Source organism: Astatotilapia calliptera, chromosome 13 (genome assembly GCF_964374335.1).
Source record: "Astatotilapia calliptera chromosome 13, fAstCal68.1, whole genome shotgun sequence".
Classification (NCBI taxonomy): Eukaryota; Metazoa; Chordata; class Actinopteri; order Cichliformes; family Cichlidae; genus Astatotilapia; species Astatotilapia calliptera.
The window spans coordinates 4937141-4955922 of NC_137434.1; the positions used below are offsets into that span (position 1 = coordinate 4937141).

General features: G+C 42.2%; 2 protein-coding genes across 2 annotated transcripts in view; one reads left to right on the forward strand and one right to left on the reverse strand.

The window, feature by feature from the left end:
• sertad2b (SERTA domain containing 2b) overlaps positions 1-5723 on the reverse strand; it is a 39941-nt gene extending 34218 nt beyond the window's left edge. Inside the window, exon 1 of the mRNA XM_026189950.2 lies at positions 5511-5723. The gene's annotated coding sequence lies outside the window, so the exon portion shown is untranslated. The remainder of the gene's footprint in view (positions 1-5510) is intronic.
• Positions 5724-13306: 7583 nt separating this feature from the next.
• LOC113035354 (alpha-internexin-like) lies at positions 13307-18461 on the forward strand. Its single transcript, XM_026190888.2, has 5 exons — positions 13307-13639; positions 14509-14739; positions 15044-15571; positions 17313-17437; positions 17837-18461. The coding sequence occupies exons 1-5, from the start codon at positions 13346-13348 to the stop codon at positions 18009-18011; spliced, it is 1353 nt and encodes a 450-aa protein (XP_026046673.2). The 5' UTR covers positions 13307-13345; the 3' UTR covers positions 18012-18461.
• Positions 18462-18782: the final 321 nt, after the last annotated feature.

An 18782-nucleotide genomic window follows, 5' to 3' on the forward strand; every position in this document is an offset into this window, starting at 1 on the left:
CAGAAAACAACACCGACGCTGGTGTAATGCTGTAACACAACGTGCTTTTACCACGAGGTCTGTTCTGGGAGTTAAAATACCGCCTCGAGTTACAGTATTTTGTCTCACGACATTTCAACGCTAACTCTTGCACACAGACAAGCCCCAACGTTAAACCACCCCCTGATTTTTAAAATTCTCCTCCCATGCTGCTAAAACAGCTCTGACCCATCAGCACATGGACAAGAGACCAGTGGGCACGTTCTGTGGCGTCTAGCACACAGACGTTCCCTGGTGCCTGTGACATTGGCAGGAGTTAAAAACACAGGAATGGGGGGTGTTTTGAGGTTCAGGGAACATCTGCGGCTGTCCTGTTGGTGGATGGTGGATGGATGGTGGATTCAAACCCAGGGCCTTATTGCACCACCATGTTGCCCCTGCTCTGTTTGGCAAATATGAAATTATTCCACCACTGAAATTCTTGTCCGGTTTTCTTTCCTGAACATTTCCTGACTTTACAAGATCTCAAAAGATAAGAAAAAAAAAGGCATGCAGCATTCACACAATGAAGCCTTTATCGCAGCTTTACACATTCCCACACTACAAACTTGAAAAGCACATCCATGCCAATAAAAGCCTCTTAAACACATCAAAGTATCAAATATCTCAAATAAAATCTCCTACGATTGCCACTCTTTCTCCCTGTAATGTTGCACAGTTGATCTGTTGGTTTAAAAACATTAAAAATAAAGTTGTATCCGCGTCAACATGTGAGAAAGAAGGAAGGAATGAAACAAGAAAAAGTTGCTGTTTGTTTGAATAATGAAAAAGAGGTCAGTGCCTGAAGGGGCGGGGCGATGGTGAGCGCTCTGTTCAAAGTAAAAGCACTAAAAACAAAAATGCAGAGCTGCTACACAAACACACACACGACTGCTGACTGTGGCGATGGAATGAATGGTAAGGCAGCAAAATGCAAGTGTGTGTCTGTGTGTGAGTGTGCGTGTCTCCTGTTTGCACCTGCAAACCTGTAAGTGCAGTTTATGGACAGCAGTCAAACACTTACATCACACACAAGCGCTGCCACCATGAAACACAGCAACAAAAGAGAGACGTTTTCATTACAGCTTGACAATCTGTGTCGAGTATGTTTACATCTGTGTGTATATAAAGGATGTTGAAGGTCCTAAAGCGTGCACTGGCCCTTTAAGATGATCTTCACTACATCTGCTGAAGGTCATTAAGCTTAACACCAGAATTATTATGGAACAGCTTGAGATTTGTTCTTAAGATTGAGACTTTCAAATTAGTAAATCACAGGAAAAGCACGGATGGGCATTTTCATCAGTGTCATGACCACATTATGATTTCCTTAAAAAAAACAGCAGCCACTGATTTGCCTTTTAGATATAGCTAATATCTGTTTGCATGAAGATTAGGCTTCTAATAGTCTCCAAATGTTTATATTGCTGCATAGCTACACCTCAAACAAAGACATTACAGGGACACTAAAGGACTGAGCTGCAGCTTCCCCCACTATTGAAAAACATGCTCGGTTAATACTATAATGACTGTGACAAAGCATTTACAGAGAACTATGTTAGCAGAGATATTTGCTATCTGCAGAGTTTGTCAGATTGATGGTTTTTATGCCTTTTGTGCAAAAGTACATCAGTCTAAATCAGGGGTGTCGAACTCCAGGCCTTGAGGGCCGGTGTCCTGCAGGTTTTAGATCTCACCCTGGGTCAACACACCTGAATCAAATGATTAGTTCATTACCAGGCCTCTGAGAACAAGACATGTTGAGGAGGTAGTTTAGCCATTTAAATCAGCTGTGTTGGATCAAGGACACATCTAAAACCTGCAGGTCACCGTCACGCGAGGCCTGGAGTTCGACACCTGTGGTCTAAATACTACAATACCCATGACCTCTAGGAGCCAGTGCTGTGGAGAGGGAGCCAATTACAGCTGCTTAATTTTATCACATGAGATTTAAAAAAATTCAAACTGATTTTGATACACAGACTTAATTTCCTGACAGAATCTGAAGAACCCAGTTGTTCTTGTGGAAATGCAAATAAGGATTTAAGTTAACTTTCTTACCAGGAAGTTTTATTTGCACAACCTTACACTGTTGACTTTTTTTAATTAAAAAAAATACTTTGTAACACCATTGTTAATGGTTTGATGATTGAATCAGATGATTTTGATGGTAATCCAAGCTGTAGAGGCGCTCCAGCTATGAGTCACCTTACATTTTCTGTGGGAGAAATGAATGGGACTTTACTGCTGGATCAGGATTGCCCAAAATAGCAGCCACCACTTTGCAACTCTATAGCAACAGTGAGGCAGATCAAGATAAGCAAACTTTAAGTTCTATGGTAACACTGCAATGAAAAGCACTCTGTGAGTGCCTTCATTGATCCATTTCATTTGTAATTTTTGCAGTTAGAGCTTATAGTTAGCTTTCCAAGACAAGGAAATGATCTGTGGGTGCTGAAACTGATCATAGCCAATATTTGCTTGCTGAGACGTAGCTGATATGAGCGGGAGTCCAGGATGGCATTCAACAAATGGCAGTTTATGCCCACAACTGCAGGAACATGATCTGCCCCCCTGCCTGTTGTCTGACTGACCAGTGAGCTCCATCCACCCTCCAACCTGTTCAGGCTGAGTGAAACACGTTCCATATTACCAAGCTTAATACAGCATTTATGCACACAGACTTTTGGCATAAGGTCAAGGGTTCACAGGATAACCCTGCTTACTGTATAGGGGGAAAGTAGAGGGGATACCTGCTCCCTGTTAGAGCCAGCACAGTGCAGTGGAGCAACGCCAGTCTTGCTGAGGGATTATTGTGTGGTGATGCTATCATCACAACCACTCTCCCACTGTCTATTTATAGTTCACAGAGCTCTCCCTCCCTCTCTCTCTCTCTCTCTCTCTCAGTCTCTGTCACATTCTCCATACTGAATGCCAAATGCATTAAAAGCAGAAGGTCAGGAAAAACAGAACCACTAACCAGTACTTAGCGGTTTGAGCCTCAGAAACAAGTACAACACCTGTCCTCTGTCTTACACAGATTTGTACCCTGAGGTTTGCAGACTTCTTATGTTCACTTCTATGAGGCCAAGAATGCAACTTTCACCACTGGAGATTATGACACATTTGTAGGTCAAGATTTCTGCAGCTGGGAGCCAGTTTAGCTCACAGGGTGAGCAGGTGATGCTGCAAGGCTAAACGTAGCAGCCTGAGTCTGACTCCGACCTGTGGCCCTTTGCTGCTCGTTTTCCCAGGTCTCTGCCTCTTCCTGTCTACTCTTCTACTCTTGACATGAGGACAGTCAAAGAATCCTAAGTTTGAAGTGTATGGAAGAATTACAGTTGACCAGATCTGACTAGTGATTATATCCTTTTCTGATCTAACCTGTTAACATATACCAGGTCATTAGTTACCCATGTTGTGTTGCAAGTAAGGGGTAGAATTTGTGTTTGGATACCATACAACCCCAAGAAAGAATTGTTTGCCTGCTTGGACAGCAGGAACATCTTTTAGTTTCTTAACATCCACAGAGTCACCGCTGACCTGTTTAGGGTTAGAGGTAGGTTCACACCTTCCTCTTTAAATGGAACTTTACCCCAGTAGAAATGCATATCATTTTTTATGTAGCATGTGGCTTAAAGGGAACCCTGACCCCATCCCTGAGTGGCTTGCTGGATATAAAGAGGCAAAGTTCATTTCCATAATGACTTAAAACACCTGAACAGATAAGTGTCCAGAGGACTTTCAAGGTAGCCGCTCAGTGGTGAGACTTGCTTCTGGAAGGGCTTTGCATCTGTTCAGTGTGGCTACTGAAACGTTTTTGGCCCAAAGCGACTCTAGATTTGATCATCAAGGTAGCTTTTAGCAACATGGTGTTATCTTTACTGTGACGGTCAGGTTCATGATTATACTAGATCAGGTATTTCTGCTTTTTAGTGTACTGCAGGATTGTAAGTACAGCAGAGTCTTGAAAGTAGGGAAAGCGACAGCTCATGCTGGACGGTTTACTGATTTTGCCTGCCAGACGGGCCACAGTGTCTGAGACCCAGGCTGGGAACACTGAAGAACCACAGCACCTTAATCTGGATTAGCTGCTGAGTTAGAGGCCTGGATGCTTGTGTAATCCCTTTGCCAAAGTTCCACCAGCCAGCCCCGCATTGGCCATTTGACGGCAGGAGTGTTCATTCAGGCCGGTCAGCCCGGGCTGCACTCAGATATGAAGGTCTATGCTCCTAGTGAGCAATGATGATTTAAAAAACCCAATAAACACGATCCTAAACACGCGTTTCTTCCTTCGGTTTGACATCGACGGCACATAAATTATAAGTACATGTGTGTATGAAGTCCAGGCACGAGGGAATACTGTGCCGCACTGGAGCAGCGCAGCAGCGCAGCGCGATCTGCCTGTCAGTCAGTCAGTGCTGGTGTGTGAGAGCTTAAAGACAACTCGGTTATATAATGAAGGCAGTAGCAGAACAGCAAATGAGCGCTGATTCTGTGTGAGCGTCAACTGAGAACACCGCGGTGAGTTCCTCCAACTCCAGAAGAATCAGATCTCCCTGAAAGCCCTTTAAAACTATACCCCCCCCCCCCCCCCAAAAAAAAAAAAAAAAAAAGTTCCTGTGCTCCCTTCATGATTAAGAACTTGAAGTGACGAAGTGACGCCTTTTAATTATGGTAAATGGCCTGTATTTATATAGCGCTTTACTAGTCCCTAAGGACCCCAAAGCGCTTTATATATCCAGTCATCCACCCATTCACACACACATTCACACACTGGTGATGGCAAGCTACATTGTAGCCACAGCCACCCTGGGGCGCACTGACAGAGGCGAGGCTGCCGGACACTGGCGCCACCGGGCCCTCTGACCACCACCAGTAGGCAACGGGTGAAGTGTCTTGCCCAAGGACACAACGACCGAGACTGTCCAAGCCGGGGCTCGAACCGGCAACCTTCCGATTACAAGGCGAACTCCCAACTCTTAAGCCACGATCGCCCGTTAAACTTTTTAAACACGCAAAAATTACAATGAGCGATGTTTCATTTGTCAAACATAGGCCGATTTCAAGAGCATCGTCATTTCACACGTAAAACACATCTGCGCGCTTGACCTGTTATGCATTATCGTTCAGCAGCATGTTCGCTCCATAAATCGCTATTTTTCCAGTGAAGTTTGGCGCTGAACTGTCTACGCGCGTTATGATCGTGCGTAACGGGAATTCCACGCTGCGCTTTTCCACTTCTGACAGCCTCTGCTGATGTACACAGGCAACGTACTTGCTCCTTCTTTGAACCAGTTTATGATGGGTTATTGTTTTTTTTCTTACAATGCTGAAAGCTACTTGTGGAGATGTTTAAGGTGTTAAAGATAAGAAGACTCATAGAGATGGAAACATAAACACAAAAATACATCACTTACGATCACAACCAAGAGGAGCCCCAGACAGCGAGTGTCTGTACAAGAGTTCATGATGCAGTTTCAGACACTCACCCTGTATGGCAGATCCGTCCAGCACGGTGCTGAAGTAGAAAAATGGATTTGAAAAAATGGACTCTGAAGCTTCTGTGATGGGAGAAAGGTCACACGGCCAATGCCGGGATGTCTAATTTCTGTTCTACCTAAAATCTGGTGGACTACGTACGGGCTCAGTCCAACGTCTCCAATGTCACACAGACCGCCGCCAATGCGAAGTCTTGTAATATCAGCCAGCCTCGTGCTGCATTCAAGTGTCATGGGACAAATAATATTCTTTGAATTCTGCTCCTGAACGAAAAGAAATCACTCAGTGTGGAGGTTCAGTTGCCTACGAAAGCCTATTAAACATATTATACATGTGGTTCATAACACGGAGATGTGTTTTGTAAAATTCGCCATGTTTCAGTCTGACTTTGAGTCTGTTTATCAGTCGTTTGTTCCTGAAGTCCGTGAACGCGTCACACTTCGCTCTGTGACAGACATGTCGTGCAGTGACTCAGAGCTGAGTCACTGTTTCGTGTCCCGCCCACACAGCGGTGGCGGCCAATCGCGCCTGTGCGGAAGCGGGTACGGCGGCGAGGAGTCACGCAGCCCTCAACAGTAACTCAGTGTGCAGTTTAAAGGGACGCCAGCCCCGTACACACACCCACCCTCACTCCAAGCTCCCGCTCCGTCCACGGAAATCGTTCCCATTGACCATTAAAGGCAGGTGGGTGGGAGCGCAGGGGACACATTCACATAAATATAAAGAAACATGAAGGATGATTTCTGAGTCAGTGAATTCAGACCAAAGACTGACTTGCATTGGCCACAGTCTGTGAAATCTATGGATGACATGTATCCTCCCAGTTTGGGGGGGGAAACAGATCTTGTTGGTCCAGATGAAACTTAATGCTTAACGTGCCCTGTGGAGCACCTTTTTCATTTTTTATTCCTAAATTCTGACCTGAGCAGGTAGCTCCTGTCCATTTATGCAGCTCTTGGTGGAAACCCTCTAAAAGAAAAGTGTCAGTGTGTAGAGAAGACTGTAAGCTAAGAACCAAACCCTCAGAATATAGTTTGATTTGAGCATTTAAATGGGGCTTTCACAGTTGACGGGTCGTGGTCAGTCTTCATTCTGCCTGGCTACAGGTTGGGGAAGGTGCAGGCGTCCTGCAGACTAGAGATGATACTTTGTGTGTCATAGGTAGGAAGACATATCACGGCCATCTGATGGTCGAGGTATAAAACCACTGTCACCTCTATTTCTTATATGAAATAGCTCTTTCACGCAGGAGCTACTTTGGAGAATGGACTTCATTTTTGCTGTCGTTACTGAGCTGCTTCTCCTAGAGTGTTGAAAGATATCCGTGGACATGCCTGATTGCACTCCACCCTGCTGGATCCCTTACGGGGCCTCATGCAGCTGGCTTTGGCTGGGAGATAATATCCTACTGTGTGCTGGCAGCATCACTGAGAGGTTAATCTTCCAAAACTGGAGTTTTACCCCATAAGATTGTTGTAATTCTCTTTTTCTTCCCATGTCCATCTCTTTTGTATGTACCTGATATTTCTGTCTGATGTCATAGAGTTTGTAGCGGCTCAGTTCTTCTGATGCTTGCCTGTTTCTGGGCTTCTTCCGCATAACAATCGGGGACTTTTACCTGACAGTCTTTGTCGTAACCCTGCAGAGGTCTTAGGGAGAAGCATTTAGTCCTGGGAGTTGTTCTGCATGGTGCACTTTGGTTGTGTGCCGAATGTTTTTGCTGGTCTGCAGCAGTTTGGGAGCTGTCAAGGATCTTCTGAAGCTACACTAATATATTTTTCTACAAGGACTTCTTCATCATTAACGCCCCTGTGTTAGCGCTCTCAGCACTGCTTAGTAAGGCTCTGAGGACAAGTATGAGTGACCGACCATAGCAGGTAGTTTCTGGAGCAGCGTTTAGTTTCACTTTCCCACTGTAGAGTGATGATTTGTAGACAGCAATGAAGCTGGAGGCAGTTTTACAAATATGTCTGTGGAATAAAAACTGAACTGTAAGCTAACTGGGCCACACAGTGGCACAGCGATTAGCACTGTTGCCTCACAGCAAGAAGGTCCTCAGTTTGATTCCACCATCTGGCTGGTTCCTTGTGTTAGGTTAGGCTGCTTAGGTTAACTAGAGATTCTAAATTACCCATGAGTGCAAATGGTTTTAGCCCTTCGATAGACTGGTGACCTGACCAGGGTGTACCCTGCCTAGTCCTATGGTAGCTGGGACAGGCTCCAGCACCCCCACGACCCTAGTAAGGATAAGTGGAAGAAAATGGACGGATCTAAACTGTGGTCTGACCAGCAACCATAGTTATCTGACTGTTAGTGAGCTGAAAAATGGTTAAAAAAAAAAAGCTTTGCCACTCAGTAACTGGTGCTCCAACGAGTTTCTGACTTCACCTATTTCACTTCCTATAAAACTGACAAGAAACAGAAATAGCAGTGGGATGCAGTTCAAGTAATACACGATCATTTTGAACTCTCAAATTCAAGTCAGCGCTTCATTTTTAGATTTGTCTGAATGAAAACACACACACACACACACACACACACACACACACAATTGGACAGTATTAGCGTTGAACTTCTAAAGTGTGAGATGTGTGGAAAATAACTCTGGATTTCTGTGACATCTACTGGAAATGTGAAGGAACTGCATTATAAATTTCTTTTTGTTTTTATTGCCCCAGACCAGTATAAGTAATCATCAACCACAACAGTGTAGCTGTTATTGTTTTCACGTTGTCAGTGTGTGTATGTGTGTGACATTAAAAAAAGCCCTCTGAAAGTCCTCAAATGTGCCTTTGGAGTGTTTAATGCAGCAGTACCCAGGAGACAAACACGTGAAAAAGCCCCAAACTCTTTAGGGAGAGCTTCTGAAACTAATAAGAATCGTTATGGTTGACAAAAATCCACCTATGCTGGAATTTCCATTGAGTGGACAAAGTAAAAACATCCTTAGAGATAGGATCTTCGTAAGGATTACAAAAATAAAAACATTTACAAGCAGACACCAAGTTCCCCATGAAATGCATAATAACTGAGACATTTTACAATTTAATGAGGAATAGCCCACCTTGATTTTGTTGGCAGCAACATAACTCAAAAAAGGCCCTGACATTAACCACATCAGCCCTCCCTGTGTTGTCAGTAAGCTATGACACATTAAAGGACATCAGCTGAGCATTTGCGCACTGGTTGCAGTCTCCGTGCACGAAAATAAGAAAACTTGTGAGAAACTCACAACAAGAAACTGTGTTGATGTGATGTGCTGGAAGTGAGACGGATGAAAGAGTTAGTTTAGGTAAGCTGATATGTAGCAGGATTTATCCAGACGATTAAAATTTGGCGTTTACGTGGAGATCCACGATAAATATTTGTTTGGACTTTTTTGGGTTACCGCTTTCTGATTCGTGTCCTGCTGCGCCCTCAGGCGGTGGGGGCGTGCACAACCGCAAATACTCCTGGGAAATGTTGGCGTTCAGTCACACTGATTGTATTAATGTGACATAGCTTCAGTTTGCATGTGAATTCGTTTAGAGGAAGTCTCTTTTACGGCACTGATGTTCATGTGTTTGCAGACACACGCCGGTTCGGTGAGCTACAGGCGACGAATGAAAAGATGTAAGAGCTGAACCACCACAATGGAGCAGCAACGGCTAGAGTTAGTGTATCGATCCATTTATGGTCCAGTAATATTTGTTTTCATCGCTGTTGTCATATCGCGTTGTTATCCTTAATGATGTAACAGGCGTTCATCACATCAAGCCCTCATTGTGCGCCTTTTTGCCTCTGAGACGCTCTGATCTGAAGCGGCAGACCTTTAAACTCAAACAGAAGGATGTTTGATCGTCCGAAGGAAATGCTCTTTGGATTCAGCTGAAAATAAACGTGCCCACAGCGGTGACAGAGCTGGACTCGTCATGGAGACGCGGCTGTGTTCCAGATGTTGTTTTAGACTTCAGATCTGCGCGTAAAAGCTGTCCGTGAGTAACAAATCACTGCACGTGAACACTGTGGGATTAATCTCGTGTTAGGAGATCTAAATATATCCTTCTGAATGAAGTTGCGGCTGCTGCGCCACGTGCGTAAAATGCGCCCCGAGAATGTGGAAACGTCATGCTTTGATTTTCATTTGGCTGAAAATAAACAAGACCAGGAAACGCTGCTGCAAAGACACGCGCAGATACAGCCATCCACTTAACTAACTGTCCACAGACTGAGAACAGAGTCAGGGCAGAAGCTGTGTGGAAACTTTCTTCCTCACTTGATAGGAAAAGGCGTCATTAAATCATCATCACCGTTTACACTCACTGTGTTTATACACCACTCTCCATTCATTTATTGGTTATTTTTAATTTATGGCTCTTTTCCACAGCATGTCTTTGTCTTGTCTTCCTCCCCTCATCCCAACCGGCCAAGGCAGATGGCTCAGCCAAACCTGCTGGCGGTTTCTTTCTGCTAAAAGGGAGTTTTTCCTTCCCACTGTCACCCAAGCGCTTGTTTACAGGGGGGGTCGTATTGTTGGGTTGTTCTCTGTATTACTGTAGGATCTTTACCTTACAACATAAAGCGCATTGAGGCAACTGTTTTTGTGGCTAATAAAGTGTCTGCTTATTTTTATTTGTTCTCTAAATCGCGTGAAAATCATTTGCTAATGTTGCCTATATCACTAGAGATTATTAGCGTTGACCTTCTGATCCACTAGTTTGCTGATATATCTTGAGTTGCCAGCCAAGGAGCTGATGAACTTTATTATTTTAGTTTGTTAAAATTTTTTGTTCCTATTCTGGTCGAATTGGGCGTCAGTGTTTGTTTAGCAGTTCCACATCCAGGAAGTCAAAATGACCTGTCTATGTCCAAATATTCAAACTGTATTCAGTTTGAATGTTGTTATAGATTGATAAGGATCAGTTTATGACTTTTATTCACTGTTATTTAACTTTTGGATGATGGCATAAAGTCTGAGAGAGGAGGACAGAGGGATATGAAAGAGTGGAGATCTAGTCAAAATCACCAAAAATTATGAAAATTCTCACATTCATTTATGATGATTTTACATAATTAAGCCGTGTGCTGTACTGTAATCAGTCATGGACCCCCAACTTGATACTATAGTAATTTTTATGAGATGATATTTTTGTCTTTTTGTAGTTTCTAGTTGAGTAATGAGGAGAGAGAGGGGAGGGGAGGGGGGAGAGAACAGATAATGAAGTTTGCTGGAAAAACAAAAGTTACTTTTCACAGATACTCATTATTACTATTTTCATGGATACTTTGCATCTTCTTCAGAAGCACACTTACAAAATGCCAGTGCAAATTCTATACAGAGTATATTGAATGGTGGCATTTTACAGGATTCGTACTCTGTCACTCTAAACGTGGCTGAACACGATGGTGCCACTACGTTCATGTGACGGAGTACAAATCTGTTCTCCACTCGTGAAATTGGGGTACATGATGCTTTATGCTGAGTCTGCATAATAAAGGGAGGGTTTGTATGAATTCAAAAACTTTAATATGAAACATAATATTACCAGTTAATATTTAATATTACCAGTTAGCTTGGCTTACAGGTCTGTGAGCAGCAGGGTGATTTTCCATTGTCTGTACAGAATGATGCTACTTTAAGTGCTTGATGATTTGGTGGACTGCCTCTATGTGATTAGCAGTCTGAAATAATGTTTCTCATTTTGTCTTCTTTGCCACAAATAGTTCTTTAACTTCTTTAATGACTGAGCCTTTGCCTCTGGTTTGATAAGGAAAAGCTCCACCCTACAAGAGGTGGATTAGATTGAAATCTCTGATTATTCACTCTGATTATTCTTAAACACTATAATTGGTCATCCAACTAATTAGATTAACATTGTGATGTTTATCCAACTGAATTGAGGCTTACAAATGTGAAAATAGTTGATTACATTTGCAAACAGCATATTCCATTAATATTAATTACAAGGCACTGCATGCAGTCCCCCTAAAAGTTTGAACCTAGAATGGCATAGAAAGTACAAAGATATAAATAAATAAAAAAAGTTACATTTGACCTCTGACCTCTCCTTCAAGGTGAATAGATTGATCTAAAGTGATTATAATGTTATACAGAGCTATTAAAAGCTATTTTTCGTACTGGCATTGTTGTATTAACAACATATGGGGATTTTAAATATCGCGTTACTTTGGACTTCTGGCGTCTTCTTCCATATAATATCAAACTTTCATTAAATGTGAAAGTTATAACTTTAAACATATTATTTAATGTTTCATTTAGTTCAGTTGTTAATAGCTTTAACATCTGACCAGCTCTGTCGGGTTCTTGGAAAGCTTTAACAACGGACACGGAGACACGAACCGCGGAAGCAGTGTTCAAAGTGGCAGAGAGGAGGAGCTGTTAGGGTGAGGATGCCAGTTTGGCATATTTTTATTCTTCTTCTTTTTTGTTGTTGAGCCTTTAAAAATGCGACCATGCACAATATTTGTGACTTGAAATCTGTAAAGTTTGGGACTGAGAGTCACAACGAGAGTGAGGAAGTTTAAACACGATTTTAGGTTTGGCTGGGGTCCAACATGCACAATTAGGTGGGTGTTACAGCCCTGCACAGTGAAAAGAAACATCTAAAAACATACATACAAGTCAAAAATGGAAACCAGGAAACATGGAGCACTTTTTGGGTCTGGAAGAACTCCAGTGATTTTGACCGTGAGCCGTTGTTGTGCCAAAAACTGATTTCCAATGTTTCCGTGTGTTTTTTATGTGTAATATCGTTACGTATGTTGCTAAACAGACTTTGGTGAACAGGTATTACAAAGGGGTATATATAAAATTAAAAAATTACCTGTTTTTCAAGTATCTTTGTGACTGTGTTATTGTACTTACGTTATAATTTCTGTAACTGTGAGACATCTGCTGCTGCCTATCTTGGCCAGGTCTCCCTTGAAAAAGAGGTTTTTAATCTCAATGGGATCTTCCTGGTTAAATAAAGGTTAATAAATAAATAAATTATAATCAATCAGCTCCCTTTTGTCCACTTTATATATTTACAGAACTATTTTTGCATTTGTTGCAATTTCAGCTGTCCTCTTGGCCAGATTACTCTTAAAAGAGACATTTTTAAAGTCAACAATTTTTTTTTTTAACTGCATACATAAAGGATACATAAAACTCACTGCCAAAAACTGATTGCGGCTTCTACCTTGTTACAGGAATGTTGTTTGTTGCTCAAGATGACGTGATATCATTCATGATACATTTGACATATGTTTCACATATTATACACCAACAAGTTATTTAGCAGTTTAAATACAAGCAATCCGTTTTTGGCAGAACACCATCATTTGATTTGGGCCCGAGGAAGACAGGAAGACTCATGTTCGTCTCTTTCTGTCAGACAATTTTTTTCACGTTTCTGAATTTAAGCGACTTTTGCTTGGCTCATACTACAAACTTTTCTTCTTTCTCCCCTCAACCACAGAGCTTGATCTGCGCTAATAACAAGTATCCATCAAACAAGACACACACACGCACAAACACGCGCGCGCGCACACACACACGCACAGATAAGGAGAGGTGAAGTCTTCGTGGCTAATTCCATCTGTTCCTTCATGTTTTGTTTTCTCAGTGCACACAAAATAAAACACAGACGAAGTTGAAATATGGGAAAAAGTTATCAGCTTGATTTTTCTTTTCTTGAATGGCTAAACTTCGTTCAGCGTGTTCGTTCCGCTGGGTAATTATTACCATTCCCGCTGTGCGTAAATGGTTCGCTCCACCCGCAGTTTTATAAGCTCCTGAAAATCTCTTTACGCGTCACGGTGTTATCTCTGAGTCACAGCAAAGATGAGCTACGGAGACCGCTACACGTCGTCCTCCTATCGGAAGATTTTCGGGGATTCTCCGAGATTCCCCGTCTCTTCCTCTCGCATGAGCGGTGGGTCTCCGCGGGGCTCACCGAGCCTTCGATCCATGGCAGCGTCGCGCAACAGCGCGTCCTCTGTGACCCTGTATAGACGGGGAGGACGGACCTCCACCTCTTTCTCTACGGTGCCTACCGCCTCCCTAGACTTGTCCCAGACCTCCGTGGTCAGCAATGAGTTCAAAGTGATCAGAACCAACGAGAAGGAGCAGCTGCAGGTAGGTGTGATCACAGCCCGAGAAACGAAGAGGAGTTGCAGGAAAGAATGCGCAGCAGTGTAAAGGGGCCACCCCTGACGACGAGCTCACCGTGGACCGTTACACCTTACTGTTTACTTACCTGCGTAGTTCAGACAAGGTTGCAAGACTTAATGACAAAGAAGCAGATACTTCCCTCCGAGTTAGATGAAGACCAAAATAGAGCCCAAAGGAAAGTGACAGATTAATTCTGAAGGGCAGCAGACACATTCTGGACATGGATACAACAACTGCTAACACGAGAGCCAACTTTGTTGGCCAGTAAATAAATAAATAAATAAATAAATAGATAAATGCGCCTGTTTCTAAAGGACTTTGGGTCAGCTTCTGTTGTTTAAATGTGTTATTAACAAAATAGATGTGACAGTCAACAAAAAAGTTTCTGACATTTTTTACAGTGCATGTTTAAGGTATAATTATTCATTTATTATCAAAAAAATTATTTAACATTATAGAGTGGGCTACATACTGAAGTTAGAGGACAGAAACAAAGTGGACTGATTCTTATATAGCGCTTCTACTCTCCCAGAGCACTAAGCGCTTTATACAACATGCCACATTCACACAAGCACTTTCTTCTATTCTTTTAAGTGATTTCTAACTAACATTCACACTCCGATCTATGCATTGGAGAGTAACTTGGGTTAGTATCTTGCCCAAGGATATTGGGCATGCAGACGGGGGGAGCCAGGAATCGAACCACCGATCAGCAGATGATCTGCTCTACTTCTTAAGCTACAGCCACAGGCAGCTTCCGGTTTGCTGCCTGTCATGTATTGAATATGCCAAATATTTTTTGGTAGTAAAAAAGTGTTTATTCTGTTGCACAGGGTCTCAATGACCGCTTTGCCATGTTCATCGATAAAGTCAGACACCTGGAGCAGCAGAATAAAGTGTTGGAGACAGAGCTGGTGACCCTGCGGCAGAAGCAGAGCGAGCGGCCCCACGTCGCTCATCTCTACCAGCAGGAGATGAGGGACCTGCGCTCGCAGCTGGAGGAGCTGAACAGGGAAAAGAACCGAGTGCTGATCGAGAGGAACAACATGGAGGACGAGCTGCAGGTGAGAGAAAAGGGCAGGTTTGAAGAGGCAAAAGGAAGAAGTTTCTCCTCTGTTCGAATTTGAGTTAAAACAAACAAAAACATAGACTGTACTTAAAAATGGACACAAACATTTAAATGGATGGTATTAAAGAGATCATCTCCAGCACAGTTGTTACAAAGGGGGGAAATAAGAGGAACTGCAGTTTTTAGCTTGATTCTTTCAGGCATGAAGGGGGCAGCTTATTTCAGAGCTAGAATCCACATTAGAATCAAACTTCTAGCACTTTCTCACTTCTTAACCCTGCTGTTTTGTCTCATTTTAGAAGCTAAGTGCAAAGTATGATGAGGAGGTGAGAGCGAGGGAAGAAGCTGAACAGACCCTGAGGTCCTTCAGAAAAGACGTGGACGATGCCGCCGCTGTCCGCCTGGACCTGGAGCGCAGGGTGGAGTCCCTGATGGACGAAATCGCCTTCCTCAAGAAAGTCCACGAGGAAGAAATTGAGGAGCTGAGCAGCATGATGGAGGCGCAGCAGGTCTCTGTGGAGGTTGAGCTCGCCAAACCAGACCTCACCTCAGCGCTGAAGGAGATCCGCAACCAGTACGAGTCCATTGCCTCCAAGAACTTGCAGTCGGCTGAGGAGTGGTACAAGAGCAAGTTTGCGAGCCTCAGCGAGCAGGCCACGAGGAGCAACGAGGCCATGAGGGCCAGCAGGGAGGAGATCAGTGAGTTCAGGAGGCAGCTCCAGTCCAAGACCATTGAGATAGAGACCCTTAAGGGTGCCAACGAGTCTCTGGAGAGGCAGATCTCAGAGATGGAGGATACACACAATGCTGAAGTCACAGCAATGCAGGCAAGCAAACAGTACCTTTAAAGCAGTCTTTTGTACATTATGTTATGATTCATGCATAAACCTACAGTTAAAGCAGAACTAGAACCACAAATTCCATGCAGTTTTTGTGAGACATAAACAGCAACCATAAGAGGCAGAAATACTGTGCTACTCATATACGCTCGCTGGATGAAGGATTATTCGATCAAATCTGAGTAAGAACTGAAACTGTAAAAAGCCAAAGTTGAGACAACTTTTTTTTTAAATCGTTTGGGAGAAATCCTGGAAGGAGGTCATAATTATCTGTAAACCTGTAGAATAATAGGATTGAAAGTCTGCAGATATCAAGGTCAAGTTAATCATCAATTATGTCACAGCTTGAGTAAAGCTTTTGGCTAACATCACACACCCCGGTGTCCCCATGGTGTCAAGGATTTAGTAGAAGGAATCCAGCATACAGATAATCCTACAGAATAATTGTGATCAAAGACTCTCTGAAAGCTATTTTTTAAATACTCTCAGGGTTTACCGTGACATTCATTCAATAATTAGATCAGATTGATGGTGTGCCTGTTAATTAGAACCCATTTCTTATTTTTTATGTATCTCAACTAAAACCCAATCTGAACAACTCAACTGTAAACATAATGGAAAAAATTTACAGCCACACTCAAAGTTTTAGCTAAAGATAGGCTTAGCCTTGGTTGTTTAAACCCATAACTTCCTTACACTTCATGTAACTATTGCAAATTAACAGCCCTCAGCATCTTAGTGGTGTTCGCTTTATTAAATATTTTTCAGGCATACCTGAACATGACATGCACATCTGATTATCTCTTTCTCTAACTGAAATTTGGGGGCTTGGGTTTTATTTTTGTGTCTGCCACTACCAAACCCACCACTGACCACTGGAAATTGACCACTCATCTTTATTTGAGAAGATGCAATATTCACTACAATATAGTTCAATGAAGAAGAAAACTACCACTTTCATGTTTGTACTATTAAAAACGATGCTATGGCGGTGAGATTGTTAGCTTAGTTTAGCATAAATTAGATCATAAAGAAACAGGGGGAGTCTGAGAGCCTCCTTATGAATCAGAAAAAAGGCATATTATTCAGTGAGCTTTAGAGATGCTAATAAAAGCATTTATTACATTTGGAAAGGTCCATGCTAGTTGGGTTTTTTTTTTTCATGTGCTAGGCTATGCAAGCTACTTGCTAGCTTTAGCTTCAGAATTAGCAACATTTTTTCCTCTAACAACAAAAAATTTAAAAACAAATTCACAAAATTATGTATTGAGGCTAAAATAGGGGGACACTTGACTATCTGTAAAAAGTTCTGGCTCTGTTTTTTGGGGAAATGAATATTTAAAACATGTGTAAGCTGTGGCACAGAGTTGACCTTTGGCAGTCTAATCAGCCTCTGTGGCTGTAGCAGTTCTAGTGAATTAAGTCTGAATGTCTATTAGCTTAACATCTGACCTGCTCAGTCGGATACCGGAAGGCCATCTGGCTTTCACTGGCTTTTTACGGGCAGTAAAGCTTAGTCCAAAGGTTGTTGAGACAAAAAGGAAATCCCTTAATAAACTTTAGAGGCGTCTTTATTACAGGAAACTACAGGAAAAAGAAATATCACAGAAAATGACTCAGAAAACAGAAAAAGTACGGCTACTGATTTAAAAAAAACAACTCTGTTTTGGTGTCATTCATTTGACAGTGCTGATATTCTACATCTATTGTCTCATTTCCATTGTAACAGGACACTATTAGCCAATTGGATACTGAGTTGAGGAACCTGAAGAGCGAGATGGCTCATCATCTGAGAGAGTATCAAGACCTGCTCAATGTCAAGATGGCCCTGGACATCGAGATCGCTGCTTATAGGTGCTAAGTGGATTCAAGAAAATGCAACCCTATCTTTTAGCTTAAAGAGCAAATAACATATGTATTGATTAAAGGTATTGCTTTAGTTCAAAGACCACGCAGAATAGCACTGTCTGATGAGGTTTTCCCAAAATAAAGTTCAAATAAACCCTCTTCAAGTTACATGTACTCCCTCAGTCTCATTGAAACTATAACTACGAATACATAAATATCGTTCCTAACAATTAATTGGCACGTCCATACAGTAGGGAGGCTTTAATTTACCCTCATACCAGTTGCAGAAAAGTAAATGTCAGTGTGTTAACCTTTTATTGAAGTTCCTCTGAAAATCAAACTGGCTATCTCTTGATGTACTCTATTTGTGTGCAGCTTGACATTTGTTTCCTATGATCCTATAAGGAAACTGCTGGAAGGGGAGGAGACCCACTTTAACTCAGGGATGTCCTTCAACTACACCTACCAACCTCGAGCCTCAACCAGCTCCTCCAGGAGGGAGAAAGAAGGAGGCGCGAAGGAAAGCTTCAAAGACGTCAGCGAGGATAAAGACGAGGCGGACATCAACTCCAACAACTGAAGATATACGGGGAAATCTGACATCATAGTTGTTAAGTCTGAAACAGACGTTTTGGAAGTAGTCTCTAAAGTCAGTGTTTTTGAGTCATAGTCAGCATCCTGTATTTGACATTTTTGTTGTAGTTTTAAATATCTCTATTAACAACCGAAGAGAGCTAACATGACACTCCAAACATTAACCTTAGTACTAAATGTTAATGGGGAATCTTTCATTTTGCTGCTGCAGTTTCATGCACTCAAACCTGTATGAAATGAGGAAACAGACATTGCTTAGACTTGAAGGCATGGAGTTTATTTACCCACAAATTAAGGTTGTCAGTTCCACTTGGATATCACTAAAATGATAAGCAAATAAAATTACATGACTGGAACTGTGGTTTCTTATGATGACTCGAGGTGGCAGACAGATGTTATACTTTAATGAATGGAACAATAAATCTAGCTTCTCCAACTTCTTTCGTGAGTTTCTAACAATTATCAACAAGCTCCTAATCATGTGTTAAGCAAATAACTGTCGCCACATGCTTTCTATAATCTAATGCAGGGGTGGTGATCATAAGGCTTGGCTTTGCTTGGAAAAGACTCCAATCTGGCTCACTGCATGGCTTTGGAAAAATAGTTAATAGAAAATCAAATGATGGAAAGTTCATGTTTTTTTCACTACCTACCATAGAAAAAATATTTGTGAATGATTTTACAAGGTAATCTGGGCAACCAGAACCTTTTCTACAATTGTACACATTTATTTCTTACAATGAAAACCCAAAAAGTC